General features: G+C 31.7%; 1 protein-coding gene across 1 annotated transcript; it reads left to right on the top strand.

The window, feature by feature from the left end:
- Positions 1–16,278: 16,278 nt before the first annotated feature.
- Positions 16,279–16,996, top strand: LOC123196630 (ribulose bisphosphate carboxylase large chain; the record flags this gene model as incomplete). The annotated part of the gene is given in 2 exon segments (XM_044610681.1): positions 16,279–16,820; positions 16,921–16,996. Coding segments are annotated over 2 exon segments (618 nt in total), but the record flags the coding sequence as incomplete, so codon positions are not given.
- Positions 16,997–19,778: the final 2,782 nt, after the last annotated feature.

Here is a 19,778-nt window from a genome sequence, read left to right as displayed (position 1 = left end):
ACATATTTTTTGAATGCATTTCATTCTCCACATTGTTTTGTGATTTTGTAAGTAGAATTGTTGAGCAATAGGATAGCGAAAGAGCTAATGGATCAACTTGAGACTTTGTATAAGCAAAGGGCATTTTGGTCATTTGCTTATGTGGACCATACTATTTGTTGTTTTGCATTAGACTTGTTTTGTAATTGTTTTTACATTTGAGTTTTCTTACAGACATTGGATTTAAGTAATAATTATGATGATGCCATATTCTTTAATTACTTTTTTAGGGATTATGGAAATTTAAATTAAATACCATGCATTTATCTTACTGCTGCATATGTTTTCTCGAGATGTTTTAAGATAACACATGTCTTCGAGTACATATTTTGGGTAGGGATATGTATTTAGAGAGAGGTGTTATATATTTTTGTATCAGAGCTTGGTTTTAAGAACCAAAAAATGTTAAGTTTCATTATATGCATAAGTGTTAGAGGAGCCCTTCATACAATGTTGAGTGCTTTGTGCATCTATTGTTGTAAGTATTTAACCTATATTTTAGTTATGGTATATATGTCTGAGCATGTGTGTTATTTCAAGATGAGGAGATCTATGAGGCCAAGCCTCTGATCAAGTTACCCTAACTTTGGAAGGCAATTAAGAAAAGATATAAGGACAAGCCTCTGATGCAACTATAGTGCCACAAATTGATAGTTTTATTATTTGATAGATTGTTCAATAGGTTCTTTGAAAGAGTTGTGAGGTATCTAAGAGTTTAAGACATCCAATTAAGGTCCTTCCTATTATTAAACATCCATTTGTTACAGATTTGTCGCCCTAACAGGATCAAGTGGGTCAGGAGGTTCAAAGGAATACTGTTGCAAGTGGTAGTAAAAGACAACCTACCCTATATATAGTTTAATTAACATACATTAGCCTTTAGATTTGCGAAGTAGTGTTGGGACTGGATTAGTTCCAATTGAAAAGTGGCTTGAGGCTGTAAAGGATGTCATGAGTTTATTTGAGATGACAGATTATGAGAAGGTTCAATATGCTAGTCATTTACTGAAAACTTATGTTAAGATTTGGTGACAGATGTTATGTGATACCTACTAGATTGATGTGACAATATAGGTTGATTTTAGAGAGGCTTTCAAGAAAAAGTACTTTTTTGTAAACATTTTATACATTTGAGCCTAAAAGTTCATTAATTTGAGACATGAGTAGATGACTATTAAAGAGTTCTCTACCTATCTTAATTCAGTTGCCTGTTATGCCTCTAGGGTGGCTAGTATAAATAAGGGCAAGATAGAGATTTTTATCAATGGATTAAGGTTAAACATTACTAAGGATGTGTTGATAGGAGATAACACTTCCTAATCTTATTCCAAGGCATTGAACAGAGCTTTGAGATCTAAGGCCATCAGATTGAAGATGACCCAATGAGGGATTTGACAAAGTAGTCTAGATTAGTAACCCTAGCCCCAAGGCATGATCAGGTAGTATCAGGTGGCACTATGTAAGGGGCAAATGAGATTCTAAAGGCAAGAAAAACTTTTAGTCTAAAGGATCTAAGAGGAATTAGAAGGGTAAAAGGCCACGGTAAGATAAGTAGCCATGATGTAGGGATTAGGTGAGGCATGATAACCTTCCTCCTTCCACAAGTGTAGGCATAAACATGTTAGAGATTGTGTAGGCTAAAAGTTATATTATTGATGCAAGCAACTAGGTCATTTTGCCCATGAGTACACTATAGCAACACCAACTCTTGCTAAGAAGACCATTAAGAAAGGATAGACTAAAGTTTTTATAGCCACCCAGACTCATGCTAAAGCCAACCTATTTGTTGTGACGGGTTAGTTGATTTTCTAATCATGTTCTTTATATGTGCTAATTGATTCTAGTGTCACTCATAGTTTTATTAAATGAGGGATCATTGAGAGACTAGGGTTAAAGCGTACATTTGTTGAAAATATTTGTATTGAGATCCTTGAAAATACTAATAATCTAATGTTGTTAGATGAGATAGTGACTTTGATAGGTTGGGAGATGATAATTGATTTAATTAAATTTGACATGCCTAGCTTCGATTTAATTTTAGGTATGGACTTTCTAAGTTAGTATGGACTCGAGATTAACTACAAGAAGAAGAAAGTTCTATTTCATCTGGTTAATGGTGATGAGTTTACATTTGATGAGGGTTGTTCACTTTATATAATGGTCAATAGTGTAAAAGCAAGGATAATACTGAGTTAGGGCTATACAAGTTATTTGGCATATGTTGTGAGTAAAACTAATGGATCAATCCCAAGTTTACAGTTTACTCCTATTATATGTAAGTTTCTGGATATGCTTCCTGATGAGCTATTAGGGTTAAGACTTGAAAGAGAGGTCAAGTTCAATATTGAGCTAACTCCTAGGATAATGCTTATTTCTAAGGTACCGTACAAAATGGCCCTAACTAAACTTCAAGAATTAAAGAAGTAATTGTAGCAGCTTATTGATAAGAGTTTCTAGATAGTGGCTTTATTAGACCAAGTCATTCACCTTGGGACGTACTAACCTTTTTTTGAAAAAGAAAGGTAGGTTAATATGTATGTGCATTGATTAAAAGGAGTTGAATAAAGTGACTGTTAAAGATAAGTACCTGTTGCCAAGGATTGATGACGTGTTTGATTAATCAAAAGACGCTTTAGTATTTTCAAAAATTAACTTGAGATCTAGGTATGATTAAGTCTAGTTAGTTGAGAAAGATATTATGAATACTACATTTTGGATTAGATATAAGCATTATGAGTTTATGGTGACGTCCTTCAGCTTGATTAATGCTCCAATAGTAATAATGGACCTGATGAATAAGGTGTTTAAAAATTGTCTTGACAAATTCATCGTGCTATTTATCAATGATATTTTGATGTTTGAAGTTTTCTGAGATTGGTAGGGTACTGCAGATGATTTATAAAGGGCTTTGCTAAGTCGACCCAACCATTAACTGAGTTGACTATGAGTAATTTTCTTTTTAGATGGTCTAATGCTTATGAGATAAGTTTTCAGGAATTAAAAAGAGGATTAACTTTAGCATTAATTTTAGCATTGTCGACTGGGGGTGAGGAATATGACATTTATACATATGCTTTGCAACTTGGCTTAGGAGTTGTGTTGATATAGAAAGGAATAGTGATTACATATCCTTCTTAACAAATTTAGAAGTATGAGACCTAGTACCTTTCTCATGTTTGCTTTGAAAATCTAACGATATTATTTGTATGGGGTGAAATGCAATGTGTACACAGATTATATAAGTTTAAAGTATTTTTTCACCCAAAAAGAGTTGAATATGAGACAAAGAAGGTAGTTTGAGCTAATGAAAGATTATAACTATGATATCAGATACCATCTAGGTAAAACCAATGTTGTGATACACTTTTTGAGTAGAAAGGTGGTCTTGTCTCATATCACTACCTATCAGGAGTTATAGTAGGATTTGGTAAGGGAACAAATAGAGTTAGTTACTGGGTTTATAGATGGATTGAAGATTCAGTCGACTCTTTTTAATAAGATCTGTGTGGTGTAGTTAGCTAACGAGTGGTATGTACATATGAGACAAAGAGTTATCAAGAGTATCGAGGTAGAGTTTAATGTGGTTAGAGATGTGTTCAGGTTTTGTGACTAGGTTTATGCTCTATGTGATATTGATTTCAAGAATATGATCCTTAAAGAGGCTTATAGCTCATTTTACACTACCTACCTTGAGAGTGTAAAAATGTATTAGGACTTGAGAAGGTCATTTCAGCGGTTTGACATGAAGAAAGATGTTGTCAATTTTATTGTTAAGTGTTTTATGTGTTTGCAGGTTAAGGTTGAGCATCACTGACCGTTTGGGGTTGTTACAACACCTGAGCATTCTTGAGTGAAAAGGATATCATATTTCTATGGATTTTATTGTTGGATTACCAAGGGTCAAAGCAGATTTAATACTTTATGGGTTATTGTGGATTGTTTGACCAAGTTGGCTTATTTCATCCTGGTTAAGAATAGTACTAGTATCAATTAGTTTGGTCAAATATATGTTTGGGAAATTGTGAGATTGCATGGCATGCTCAAGACAACAGCGTTAGATAGAGATACAAGATTTGTTTCAATATTTTGATAGAGTTCACAAAGATCTATAGGTACAAGATTGAGATTTAGTACGCTTATCAGTTTTAGACTGATTGATAAACTGAGAGCATGAATCAAATGATTAAGTACATGTTGAGAGCATGTTGTATGGATCAAGAAGTGAGTTGGATTGATATGTTAACACTAATACAATTCGCTTATAATAACATTTATCAGACAACCATCCAAATGGCTCTATATAAGAGGCTTTATTAGAGAAAGTGTAAATCATGTTTTTTTGGGATAAGATAGGTAAGAAAGATACCCTCACATAGGCTTTGGGACTAGAAATGACCTAAAGGATGATTTATGATATGAGATTGATCAGGGAGAGAATGAAACAGGTCTAGGATCACCACAAGAGTTATGCAAATTAGAGAAGACAAGACTTGGAGTTTGATATGGGTGATATAGTTTTTATGAGAATAGCCCCTTAGCATCATGTGATGAGGTTTGAACAGAAAGGTAAATTGACTTCGAGGTTTATGAGACCTATTAAGATTTTAGAGCATTTAGGCAAGGTCACGTATCGACTTGTGTTACCAGTAAGTATTGACCATATTCATAATGTGTTCTATGTGTCACTGTATGAGTATATCAGTGACCTAACTTATGTGTTGAGAGTAAAGGATATGAAAGTTGAAGATAATTTAGTTTATGAGGAGCGTTTGATTCGAATTTTGGATAGACAGGTTAAACAACTTAGAAAACAATAGATTTGACTCATAAAAGTTCTTTAGTAGAACCTTTAAGTCGATGAGGCTATTTGGAAGGTGGAGTAGGGTATGAGATCCCATAGTTGTTTGAGTGAATTTTGAGGATGAAATTCTTTTGAAAGGATAGAAAATGTAATACCTACAGGTACATCCAAGGTTATTTTCATCTTTTGACCTTTACCTGAGATTGATTATACTTGATTAATTATATGTATGTGATTTTTGGATTACACAACTGTATGGGAAGGCTACAAGGTTGTGTATCTTTTGGCAAGGGCAAAGTAGTCTTTTCTTAAGTAACACATGAAAATTAGTTAAGAATGGATGACATACATGCCCGTGTATAGTCAACATGTTTGAATATTGAATAAGGATTCGTTTTGTGATAATTTCAAAAATTATCATTAATAGGTAACAACATAAACACCTATGTATGATGAGGCACATGATTATGTATCGTGCATTATAACTAAAATAAAAATACTCCAAACGTGTTTTGCTTTACTTTTGCAATCATATTCACGGAAACTAGAGAGAAAGAAAGGGAATTTGTAAGTTCTTTAAGCTAAGAAAGCATGAGGGATTGCTTAGAAGATTTTTACCCTGTGAAGACTAATTGCACCATTGGAATAGAGGTAAGTACAATGACTAGACTATGATTTGCAAATTCCTCTATATGATTGTATGGACATTAATAGTATTGTATATATGTGTTTATTGATTTGCATTCTTAGTGTTAGTTCGTTCATGTGTACTATTATTATTGAAATTGATAAATTTGGATAACAAGATTTTGATGAAAATCATGAATATAATGATTTATTAATGGCTAGTGATCTGATTTGTGTATAAGGATGTCTTGAGTAAAAATCAGAATTTAAGTATGTTAGAATTTAGAGTTATCATCATCCATGATTATGGTATTAAGCAAAGCTATACTTACTTTATGATTTTGGTGCATTATTGATGCCCTTTTTTTTGTTGAAGAATATTTTAGATATGTTTCTATATGTTGTGGTAAGATTTTGTGGACTTGGATTTGTGTTTGGATGGTCTCAAATGCTACTGTAAGTCAAATTCGTAATCTGACAAATAGACGCTACACAACTATATGCTTTTGAGGATGAACAATCCTCGTGTAGAAGAAATTCATTGGTATGTTATTTTGGGATTAGGTACATGCCCATGTGGTATGGGACACATGATCGTGTATCCTATCCTAAGATACATGCGTATACAAATTAGATGCATGCTCATGTAGGTATATTTGGAAACACACATACATTCTCGTATATAGAAAACATACTCTTTTGTATAATTATGGATTTTTGCGAGAAGAGATAAAAAGTTGGTAATGATTATGTGTAACTATAGTAATGACCATTTTACTCCTCTGAGGGATAAACTTGAGAAAAACTAAGATAAAGCCCTAATAAAGGCAGTATGAGATGAGAATGGTCATAGATGTGCTTGACTTATGGATGATGGCATGGATTTGGACTAGAGTGATTCCAAATCGAAGACTGAAACAATGCATTACCTTATTCTCACCACCAAGTTGTGTGTAGTGTGGTTATTCCACCAAGCTTAGTGTAATGTAGACTTGTCACTGAGTTATGTGTAATGTAACTTATCATTGAGTTATATACAATATGACCTGTTACTGAGCTGTGTAGTGTGACTTATCACCAAGCTATATGTAGTGTGGCTATGAAAGCATCAAGGCTAGTCCTCAACTGACATATGTGCAAGGAACACTATAGAGTTGACATTAGGGATGTCACGTGCTTTCACCAAGTGTCCGAGATGCAAATATACATTATTGGGTATTAGTCATCAGGGATGACACAAATATTTGAGTTTGAGGCTTAAGGTGCAGAGATATTGGGATGGGCATTTAGAATGCTAGTATAACATTTAAAATACCACAACTAGATAGAACATGAAATATTTGGACCTATATTAATGTTTACTACTATATGCATAGGATTGAGAGATCACCTACTTACTGAGTGTGTTTCACTTACCATATTCTTTTGTAATTTTATAAATAGGATTGTTGAGTTACGAGTTGACGACTGAGCTAATAGGTCAGGTCTAGACATTACATGAGTAGAGGGCATTTTGGTCATTTGCCTGTGTGGACTATCCTATTTGTTGTTTTGCATTGGATTTGTTTTGCAATTGTTCTTACATTGAGTTTTCTTGTAGACACTGGATTTAAGTGATAATTATGGTGATGTCATATACTTTAATTACACTTTTAGGGATTGTGAAAATTTTAATTAAATATCATGCATTTATGTTACTATTGCGTATGATTTTTTAGGATGTTTTAAGATAACACATATCTTCAAGTATGTATTCCAAGTGGGGGTATCTATTTAGAAATGAGTGTTACATTTAAAGGGATGCTAAAGTTTAAGTAGATGTTCTTGTAATCTTTAATCATTTGTTTTGATTATAATAATTATTTTCATCTGAAAACTCTCTCAAAAATTCATTTTCACATCTTTTAAATTCTTGGTTGAAGTTGAGTTAAACCAAACTTTATTAAGTTTTTGTTGACTGAAATTTCATATCTTAAAGTTGTGTTTAAATAAGTTTTCCAAAAAATGGGTTAAATTGTCATTTTTAGAGTTTCATTTGTGAAACTGTGAATTTTCAAAAGTTTTCTAATCGATTGGTGTCCACAATTGTGTATACCAAAATTATGAGTTTATCGATTGACATACTCATGCTAAGACATAAAGAGTTCATTGATTGGTGTCCGTAATTGGCAACCATAGTAGGACAAATCAAGACATAGATAGCCTTGGAGATAAGTCATATGGCTAAGATGTTGAATCTCTTCCTTAACATAGTCCAATTGACATATAATGATGATATAAAAGAATGATAGATGAGTTTGCTTTCACCATAGTTAAGATACATATTGTGTACATGCTAGCACTCTAACTTATCTAAGATAAGGTAGATATGAACCCTAGATGACAAGAGAGATTGAGATGTTAAATGTGAGATAGATTTAAATGGGGATAGATATGAATTGATTGATGTAAGATAGATTTTCCTTACTTATTGGGTGTTTTATGTCTCACCCCTTTCTCTTTGGTTTTACAATTGAGAGATGATGTAACGGTGATGAGAAAACTGGTTAGTAATGGAGCAACATGAGAGAGACTCCATGATTCAATTGGTTGATGTTTTTGATTTTTGATTTGATGTCATGTTATTTTGGACATGTAGACACATACTATCATTATGTATGATTTGGATTTTATATGTATGATACTTGGGGTTGTTTTTTTTTTTTTTTTTTTTCTGTGTTTGTATATGTGATGACATTTTAGTAATTTTGATGTATTGAATGTATTTGTTACTGTGAATGCATGTTTAAGAAAAGATTAAATGATACTTTATAATGGAGGTTAAACTTTTAAAGTAAGGTGTTACATGATGTCTTTTTCCAAAGAAGAAGAAAACTCTCAATCGTCACTCTTTAAGGATTATTGTCAAATAAAATCGTTAAAACCCTGAAACTCTCAGTTGTTGACTTTTTAACACTGTTGATTTGTGCCTCTTTTCTTGCAAGTATCAACAATATCGAAACAATGAGTTTTTGAATTTGAGATGAATGTGGTGAAGGATACAAAAGAAAAGACCATAAGTTAAATGTTATTTTGTTTATTTACTTGTTAAATGGTTATTTGTTGGAAGATTGGGGAGGAATTCAAAGTGAAGAGTTTGTTAATGTTGGTGGATTTATTAAGAGTGACATAACAATTTTCAAAATTAAGGAAATGATAGATTAATTTGAGGTTGGGTGAGTAGCCATTGCAACATTACTTAAAAATTGCAAAAGTAATTGAAAAAAAAAAGATTGTTTCTATGAACAATACTAGGTGGAACTATAATCAAAATTGATTAGGCAGGTTTTACTTCAAGTACAAATATGTTTGTACAAGTTTTGGGACTGGTTCGTAAAACTTAAAAACTAATCAGTTTCGATTTCTGCATTTTCAACATGTGTAACCCTGTTCACCCTTATTATTCATAATGTCACTAATAGTACCTATGATAGTCTCTAGTCAATGACATTGTTGGCCAGTTTTCTCAAATTTTAATATTTTTAATTTAAAAAATTAATATTTATATATTCAAAAAGTGTAACGAATTTATTAAAAAATTTTTAAAAAATTATGAAAGTTGAAAACTATTTTAGTCATTTTCCACTCTAAAATTTACTCCTAAATTCAAAAGTTATTTTAAAATTAATAAAAACAAACTCCTAATTTTATCAAAATTTGATTATTTCACAAGTTAGTTCATAAATAATTAAACAAAAGTTACAATAATTCAAAAGTAAGTCTAAATAATATAACATATTAATAATGATAATGTATTTTAGATATTTATTTTCAATCATTTTTATGTTTATTCTTTGAATAAAACTTTTTTGTTTTTGATAGGTGAAAATGAGTATATTACGTAATTTAATTTATAATAGGCTAAAAGACTTATTTCATTGTTAAAGTGATATTTGATAAATTTCAAAAATCTAAATACTCACCCGTTTAATGGTAAACCCAACTGAGTCAAATTCGGATCGAATGTGAGCCAAAGATATTATTCGCGTTATAAATCAAGCCAAATTTGAATCAAATTATTTTCAACTCAGCTTGACTTGTAAACCAATCGAATGACTCAAATTAAAACAAATTTGGCTCGTAACTCGAATTCGAGTTGAATAATTAATAAAATAGTTGTGTTTTACTAATCATAAGAACAACATCGTATACATGTTTCAAATATTCTAGAGAATTTCATGTCTTCCTCTTGATTAAACGCAGTGATGAAACTCCTCCTTTTTGCTTCAGTCATCCTAGCTCCCCTTGACTTTCATTGTGATATAGGTCAATATATAACCACCAGTATTTTGACAACCATATGTCAGTCCCTTCAATTTGTTGTTAGGCGTAGTTGCACCATTCATTATTCCCATTATTCTAACAACCAATCTCCTTCTCTCTGTGGTCATTATGGTTCACTGGAACTTGTTATCATTAACTTTCCTATAACCTCCATCGTTAGTAACAACTTAAACCCAAACCCAAACCCAAACCCAAACCCAAACCCTAACTCTAGTTTTGTATGTCAGCCCCAACCTTAATGTTTTTAAAATGTTTCATTAAATTTTGCATTTTAATGTTTTGGAAATTTGTTTTGAAATGTTTGAATTAGACCTGGCCACAGGCCGGTTTGGCCCGTGAACCGGACCGAAACCGGCCCACCTAAAACCGAACCGGCAAACCCGAAACCGGACTGAACCGGAACCGAAACCGGGGTTCTACGGTTCGGTTCCGGTTTACATAAATTGGAACCGTGAACCGCCGGTTCACACCTGGTTTATGAACCGGCGGTTTACTATGCTGAACCGAAAAAATTTGAATATTTTTTTGAATATTTTTAAAAAAGCCAACGGTTCCCTGCGCAGGGAACCGTTGGCTTGAAGGGAAAATTGCAGGGGATCCCCTGCAATTTTCAGAGAAAATCAGGCGACCAATCCCCTGCAATTTCTCTGAATCTCAATTCAACCCCCCCTATTTTTAATTTTTTTCAAAAAAGTTTTTTCCTATATATCCTCCTTCAAATTCCATTCTCTCAAATTTCAATCTCTCCACTCTCTCACTCAATCCTTCAAACTCTCATTCTCATTCTTTAAATTCTTAATACTCTCTCAATCTTTCGATTCAATCAAATTTTCTTAAATTTAATTAAATTCTTTCTTAATTTTTTATTAATTTTAATTTTTTTTATACAATTCATAATTAATTATAGAATTTATTTCTATAATTAATTTTATTTATTATTTTTTTATTATCTTTTATAATTAATCATATAATTTATTTATATAATTAATTTTATTTATTGTAATTAAGTCCAAGCCTTTCTTTTAATTTTCAATTATTGTAATTAATAATTTAAAAATTAAATTAAGATTATGTATTAGAATTAACTGTTCAATATCGGTTTCAAACCGAAACCGTCGGTTCCGAACCGTGGACAAACCGTCCTGTTACGGTTTCAGTTCAGGGTCCTTATGTTTTCGAACCGTAAACCGGCGGTTCATGAACCATGGCCAGGTCTAGTTTGAATGCTTCTGAAATGTATTTTAAAATGTTTGAAAGTTATAGTTTTTGAAATGCATTGTCTTGTTAGGAAATGGGTTTCTATAATCAAGAAATCCAGATTTTCTATATATTAATGTTTTGAGTTTGTGTAAATTGATTATGTTTCTTCATCCTTGTTACCACTTGCTTGCTTGTATAACATAATTACTACTGAAATTTTTTTGTTTAATTTTTTTATATAAAATTACAAATTAAACTGCCAACCATTTTCACATATCTCATAAGTTAGATATCTCTTATGTTAAACAAATTCTCCTTCCTTATTCATGCACTTTCTTGTACATTTGAATTATCTTTTAGTATTCGAATGTGTTTTTATAACATAAAAATTTGAAGAAGGTGCAATCCCTTTGGCAATATCTTCTAACTACTGAGGATACTCAAGAAACCTTTCTTTGAAAAAAAAAATTGATGTCCTTATATTAGTATTTTAGTTGTTTAATGGTTGATTATTGATTGATTAAATTGTATTTTTTATATTGATTTGGATTGTGATTGTTTCAAGTGGATGGATGCCTTTCATGAGATATGTTTATTCTATTGAGTAGTCTAGGTATATTGAACATTTATTTAGACATCATTTTATGTAATTAATTAGTCAGTATGAATTGCGTTATGTCTACTCTTTTAAATTTGTGTAGTCTTTTTTTATAGTTGACTTGGTCAATTATGAAATGGTTTTTGTTTATATAAAGATTTTAACTTGTCAAATCTGATGATTGCATATGCAGTAAAAAAATTTGTGTAGAGCTTCCAATATTTCATTACTTGATAATTGACATATTCAAGGAAGCAACCAAAACAAAACCGTTAAGTGGAAGGGTTATTATGTTTCAGTTTTATATGAACTCCATACTTAGTTGCTATGGGTATTCATTTACATATAAATAACTTTGTTTCTCCCTTCATATTAACAATTAATATCCTTCTCATACTGGTATTTCAGTTTTGTTGATTTAGTTTGCAATGATTTTTTTTATTTAATTGATTTAGATGGTGAACAAGAGAAGTTGGAGCTAGGAGGTTCAAGTCAACCTTCAGCTCTTACCTTAGTTGATGAAGGTAGAAAGGGTACAAATAGAATGTCTATGGAAGTTAATGTTCAAGGAAATGTTAATGAAGATGATGATATTGTAATTAAAACATTCAAGAAGAAGAAGACATCAACCATTTGGAAGTGTTTCCCCAAGGAATTATTTGAAGTTGAAGGGGATAACAAATATGTTGTTTGTTAGTTTTCCTTGAATAGTCGATTTAAAGTACAAAAAATTGGAAGTACTTCTCATATGAAAAGGCATATATATGGATGTGTGTCCAAAAGGAAAGCTCTTCGACCACAAGTTTTGGAAGGTGGGCAAGCAATGGTCAACTTCAATAGTGTTGAATCAATATAGCCTAAATCTTTCTCTCTTTCGCCCATTTTGAGCATGAGGATTATATGAGTACCATAAGGTAATTTTTTTAACAAATATTATGGTTTAGTGTAATTGTTTATGCTAAATGTATTGATAAAATTAATGTAGTGTGAATATGATAGGTACCTGGTATCAAGTTCTGGTAATCGACTCGGAAGCTACTGCACTGATGTATATGGTGCTGTCACAATGGCTAGACAGAAGCAGTTACAAGAGCAATAAACCAGTAATAGTTGCAAGGAAAGTTGTATTAAAATAGAATGATAAATTGAGATTTCAGAATGTATCTAAGATACTAAAGAAAATAACATCCATAGAATTCGAATATAGCTTTATTTTCTTTACAAACCAGTTCAATAGAAAAGAAAAAAACCACGAAACTAAACACTGAAAGAAACTCTAAGCTCAGGGCTCCATCACCAGCATTCGAGAGGTTGGGCTTTCCTTCTCTGCTTCTTTTTCTGATTTCTCCTCTCCCCAAATGACCTAGCTTTCGAGAGGCTAGGTACTTTCTTTCTCAGTCGAAGCTGCCTACTTTTTCCTGAAAAATGTCTCTCCCCTCTCTCCTTCTTTTTTTCTATTTTTATAACCTTTTCTCCTCTAACTACCCTTGATTTTATTTGCCACGTGTTTGCATTTTCATAGTGGTCCAGCTGCTGCCTTGCTTTTGTGTCTTCCTTTCTGTCTTGCTTTTGTGGTGTGCCTTGGTTTTGTGCCCTGCCATTATATGAAGTCCTAACAGAATAGTGTTGAAATAAATTTGGGTTTTTTTAAAGTCAAAGAAGTAGTGGCTCATATGGTTTTCATGAATGAGAAGCCCTTTATGTTGGTTGAACATGTTGTGTTCAATTTTTTGCTTAGATTTGTTCAGCCTCTATATGAAAAAATTGGAAGAAAACATTTAAAGGCAGATTGTGAAAGGTTTGTATGAGACTAAACGAAGGAAGTTAAAGAAAATTTTTGTGGATTTTAGTTGAATTAGTGTAACTATTGATCTTTAGAGGTCAGATGTCTAACATATTGAATATATGGTGATCACAACACATTGGGTTGACCATAATTAGTGTTTGAATAAAAGGGTGATCAATTTTGTCCACCTACCCCGCTTTAGAAAAGTTGTTAACATTGCCTATGTATTATTTAATTGTTTCAAGGAATTGGGGATTGAAAAGAAGGTAAAATAATTATATTTTTATTCAATTTTCTATTAAAGCTATGTATTTGAATGAAATACATTTTTCATATGAGTTTTTTTATTTCAATGTCTATTGTCTTAAGTTCATATGATTACTGTAAACAATGCAAGCACAAATGATACTTGTCTAGTTGTATTAAAGAAGGATTTAAAGTTCAACGAAGGTTGATTTGTGATGGGAAGCTTTTCCATGTTTGTTGTACAATGCATATTATTAATTTTTTAGTACAAGATGGGGTCGAAGGGATCAAAAAGGCAATAGGCAATGTGAGAGAAAGTATTAAATATCTCAAATACAGTGAGGCCCGATAGAATGAGGTTGCTCAATAGTTAGACATTAAGTACAGGACACTCATCTTAGATTGCCCTACAGATGGAATAACATTTATAGGATGTTAGATGTTACATTAAGATTCAAAGAAATGTTTCCTGGATTTCAAAGGAGAGATAAATATGATTCTAATTGCCCAATTGCAAAGAAGTGGCAATTGGTCGCTGTTGTTTGTGATTTTCTTCATATTTTTAATGATGTTAGTAATATTGTGTTATGATTAGATTACCTTACTTCTAATTTATACTATGTTGAGGTTTTTAGAATAAAAGAAATACTAAGAGATAGAGAATTTGATCCTGATCCTTTTGTTCGTTGAATGATTTCTAAAATGATAAATAAATTTGATAAGTATTAGGGGTAGTTTAATTTGCTTATGGTAGTGGCTAGTATGTTAAGTCCAAGGTAAATTTCAAGAAATCTTGCATTTTGTTTAATAATTTTTTATATTAAATTTGATGTTTGCCTTATTCATTTTTCTTTTAATGTTTGTGTCATGATCAAATTTAGGCTGATTGAATTTGTTTTTCCCATTCTATATGGTGAAAATCAAGCAACTGAACAGATTGAAAATGTCAAGAAGGTTCTTCAAACCTTATATAGCTAGTATATGGAATTTTTATCCCTATAAAGCACTGAAAATGTACAAACACAAGCTAGTGACTTAGATAAGTTTATAATTCCCTTAAATTAAGAAGGATAATTTTTAAACTTTGAAAGTTTTTTATGTAATAAATGTTTTTAATGAAAATTTTGGTAGGCACGTATATGATTATCGTATTACTCATTGTTTATTTGTGCAAAACGAAGGTTGACAACGCTTAAGACAACACTTAAGGAAGGTAGAATTTGAACCAATTGTCAAGACAGAGTTGGATGTATACCTCAAAGAAGATTGCTTATAAACAAATGAGGAAACCAAATTGTCTGACTTTAATGCTCTTCAATGGTAGAAGACAAATAATTTGAAGTTCAAAGTTCTTTCTCGGATGGCTGCAAAAATTTTAGCAATTCCAATATCTTATGTAGCATTAGAGCAAACCTTTAGTGTTGGATCAAGAGTTATTGACCTTCATGGGGCATCATTATCACCAGAATCTGTCAACATGTTGATTTGTGGGGGTGATTGGATTAGAGCCATGCATTGAGTGAGAAAACCATCAAAGGTGGTTAATATTTGTTTCAATTTGTTGGATATATATTGAAATAGTTCTCAATCCTTTTTTTAAAAAACTGTATTCATTTATTCTACCTAATTATTTACAGTAAGGTTGAGGTAACATTACCTTCGCTCAGAAGACACTGCGAGAAGATTTTTTGCCCACCCATTTGCATTTTTTAGGTTGAGTTTTTTGTTAACCTTTTCTTTTTTTCTCTTTTTATGACCATTTAAATGTATGATGTAGTTAACTAATTTTGTTTCTTTTCTCTTTCAAACATGTGTATTTATAGCAATAAGTCTTGCGGGAATGGGGTGATTTTTATGTTTTTTGATTAGTTTTGAAGAAGGTGAGATGAGGGTTTTGCTATAAATAGAAGATTCATGCTGCCCTCAAACTACCAAGCTATCCCTCCATTAAATATTTTGTATCATAAGATTATTTCTCATAAGTGCCTTAGCTTTCACTTTCCCTTTTCAAATTTTTCCGCCTCTTCATTAGTTTTTATTGGAATTTTTTATGATAGTTGAATATGCTCTGTGCACTTTTCAATTTTGTATTAAAATCACTATTTTATTTATTGTTGAGAGCTTAAGCTACTACTAATAGTCCATGTTTTTTTAAGGGGCTATCAAATATGTGTGATAGCTAATAGATATTTCATTGTGTGTAATGATGCAAGATATAATTTGTGTAGGTTATTTTGATGAAATGCTATAACTAGTTTAGAAGAGAAAAAACAAATGACACCAATGAATTTGTAGATGAGGTTGTTATTGAATATGCACATGGGTAGCAGTACCCGTTGTTTTTCTAAATTATGGATATTGTTTGGTAAATTTGGCACAACCCATGCTATTACAAGATGACAATCATTTCTTTTTATATGCTATTATTATGAGAAGTTAATCTTAATTTATCAACTTATTTTTTTTTAAACATGGATATTGATATTTTAGAGCATATGTTAAGACTGCAATCAAGTTTTCTAGTGCTGAAACCGGTCTCAATTGTAATGTTAATGATTATAAGAAAGATATGAAACATATAAATTAATAATAATCAGATAATACTAGTTATTCTACTTGATATATATTGTATATTGGTTAAATATTTTGTAACTTCACATTGACCTACTTTGTGAGGAAGCTATTTATAAAGCGCAGGCTGAAACAGGTGAAATTAAAGGTCATTACTTGAATGCTACTGCAGGTACATGCGAAGAAATTATTAAAAAGGCTATGTGTGCAAGAGAGTTGGGAGTTCCTATCATAATACATGACTACTTAACAGGGGGATTCACCACAAATACTAGCTTGACTCATTATTGCGGAGATAATGGTCTACTTCTTCACATCCGTCGTGCAATGCATGCAGTTCTTGATAGACAGAAGAATCATGGTATGCACTTTTGTGTACTAGTTAAAGCTTTATGTCTGTCTGGTGGAGATCATATTCATGCCAGTACAATAATAGGTAAACTTGAAGTGGAAAGAGACATAACTTTGGGCTTTGTTGATTTATTACGTGATGATTTTATTGAAAAAGATTGAAGCCGTGGTATTTATTTCACTCAAGATTGGGTCTCTTTACCAGGTGTTCTGCCTGTGGCTTCAGGGTACATGTACAGGTTGTTCTATGTGAAAGAAGAATCAACTTCAACTGCAATGTTGGTCCTATCATTGGCTATATGTAAAGGTTGTTATTGGTAAAGGTTAATTGTATTATTTTACATCTATTAATATCTACAGATTTGTGTAATTTGACAGGTTGGACTGGGGATTCTTCAAGATAAATTTTGAACCATTAGACTCACTTGTTGATTTCTTCTTGACAGATTATTAGAATTTGGTTGGTGTCCCTGAATCACTCATTTACGATTACCATTTTAGTTTATAAATGATTAAATGGTGTGGAACTTGGGGTTTTTAACGTAAAGGATGTTTCGATCTTCTTCATGGATTATACTCTAGGTAGCACGGAAACAGAAACGTGGAAACGCGAAAACGTGGAAACGGAAACGTAGAAACGTATTTTCTTAAAAAAGTAGGAAACGGAAACGTGGAGAAACGTGTAAATATAAAAAATATAAGGTTTTTTTTATAAATACGAAATTTTTATAAAAAATACAATAACCTATATTTTAATTAAAAAAATACAACAATTGATTTTTTCTAGCCAATTTAAAATAACATATAACAAAATAATTTTATACCAAAAATAAATTATAAATTCAAGTTCTTGAAACATGTATGTATAAATTAAATTAATATTTATATATTCATCTTTTAAAATGAAAAATAAATATATATATAAATCAATATATTTTATCAAAATATATTGAATGCTGTCCTATTTTAATAGAGAATGAATGTTTCCAGTGATAATCTCAAGGACAAGCAGAAAGAAAATTCTATTTCAAAGATTTTTTTTTATATTCTTTCATTTTTACCAATACCTATAACATTCATTCTCTTTGAAAAACATACATTGTACCATAATGAGCTTTTTTATGCTTTCTTGGTGAGTTTCTCTGCTAATATCCAGTATTATATATGCTGCCAAAATTTACATTTTTTTTGCTGGAACAAATTAATTTATTGAGACACCCAGCGGAAGAAGAAGGCGCCTAGGCAGCAAAGAAGAGAAGAAGACACCCAACAAAAGAAGAAGATGCCCAGCAGATTGATGGCAAAGGAGATTGACAGCAAAGAAGAAGACGCCCAAAAAAATATTACGCACAGAAAACTATTTTTGTTATTTACTTTCAAAATCCTTTCAAGAATCCAATTATGATACACTTTCAGAATCCTGGTATGCATAGAAAACTCTTTCTGTTAAAGAAACGCGTTTCCCTTTTATCTAAAATTACCGAAACGGACCCGAAACGTTTTGTACCAGTTTCGGGCCGTTTCAGAAACCGAAACATTTCGGATTCTTGGAAACGTACACTCCTGTGCATTTCCGTGCTTCTTAGATTATACTTATGAAATGAACTTGTGTTTTCAAATTTTATGGATTCAAAATCATGCCAAGGATTAAAGATTGGGAAACTTAAATTGAGTTGAACATTTGAATGTGCATTAATTATGAAATGAAAATATATTGATAAATAAAATTTAATAGTCAAATTTGAGTTATGAATTTGAGCTATAAATTTAAATTACAAATACGAACGCTAAATCCAAGCCATGATTATGAGTTGAGCTACAAATCTTGTATTTAAATACAAAATCAAATTCGAATTAACCTAAGTTTTTAGTTTGATGAACTTGAATCAAACTCGCACTGTCATAATTTTTTATCAAATCGAATTTGAGTTAATCTATATTTGGGTTTGGCTCGGTTCGTATCTAAACCTACACCCGTAATTCAATTATGCAGAAATTGTTTGTTAGTTTCAAAGGTAAAAACGTAATTTCGAATGTAATACTTAAAAAAATGATTTTAAAAACTTTCTTCTGGGTTTAGCACTTTTTGGAAAATTCTCTCAAGTCTTGGACTGCACTGGAACCAAATTGCTAGCCTCTTGTTAGAATCTGGGCGCCACTTGATATGAATTTAAATTGTTAAGACTAAACGTCGTTGTCCACAACTCCAACGCTCTGTTTCACTTAAAGCTTTTGCTATCTTTTTGTTATCTTTTGTTAATTGATTAAAATGTGCAAGAGGTGCTAATGTGGCAGTAGTAGTCAATTTAGGATAAAAGGCTACATAGCTGAATTTGGATTTTAGGAATGAATATTTCATTGTTGACTTCTTTTTGCTTGTTGTCGAATTCTCTTTCAATATTTTTTCTTATTCTTCAATCTTTCTTCTGATCTCTAATTTCTCTTTCAAGATTTTCTCTTAGTAATTCAATCCTTTTGCTAATCTCCCAAATTTCGATATTGGCACGTGTCAATTAGTATCAAAGCAGCGATCCTCTGCCATGGATGAAGAAATAGAGTTTCTATGTGAAGAGTTATAATGGTTTCAAGAAGTATTGCTAAAATCGGAGAAGTGCTCTTATTAGTTACTTAGCAAATCCTTTAATGAGGTCAAAAACTTGATTAGAGGTTTGAGTATGCAATATATATAAAATTTTGAACAAAACATTACATCAAGATTTTCAATCAAATCGAAGTCTCTTTGCTTCATGGAAAATAGGTTTCAATTGGTTTATGAGGAGAGAGATTATGAGTTTAGATTATCATACGACCACGCTAAAGATCAAAGTGCCTGTGGAAATGGTTGGGCAACTAATCATGTTATTTCCATGCACCAATAAATGGTTCTGTTGTTCCTGTTTTAATGGTGGAAGATTTGGTTGTGCAGGTTGAATTGGAGATAGGTGCAAAACATCTCTCAGTCCAAGAGAACGAGACTATGGTGCATAACGATGGTGACTTAGTGAGGTGGTGAAGGATGCGAGGCAGTTTACTGAAGGTGAAGAAAGAAAAAGAAAAAGAGACTTATTGTCGAAATTGTTAAGATTATCCAAAACCATATGGTGCAGATTGCTATAAGAGGTCGGGGAGACTTTTTGAATAGGTATGACAAAAATTTTGGCTCTAGTTTAAGTGTTTTGGCAAAGAGGTCCAATGATATTTTGGTATTCTTTCTAAAGGAATTTAATAAGTATGAT

Source organism: Mangifera indica, chromosome 14, assembly GCF_011075055.1.
Source record: "Mangifera indica cultivar Alphonso chromosome 14, CATAS_Mindica_2.1, whole genome shotgun sequence".
In the NCBI taxonomy this organism is placed as follows: domain Eukaryota; kingdom Viridiplantae; phylum Streptophyta; class Magnoliopsida; order Sapindales; family Anacardiaceae; genus Mangifera; species Mangifera indica.
This window is presented reverse-complemented; position numbering and strand designations above follow the sequence as displayed.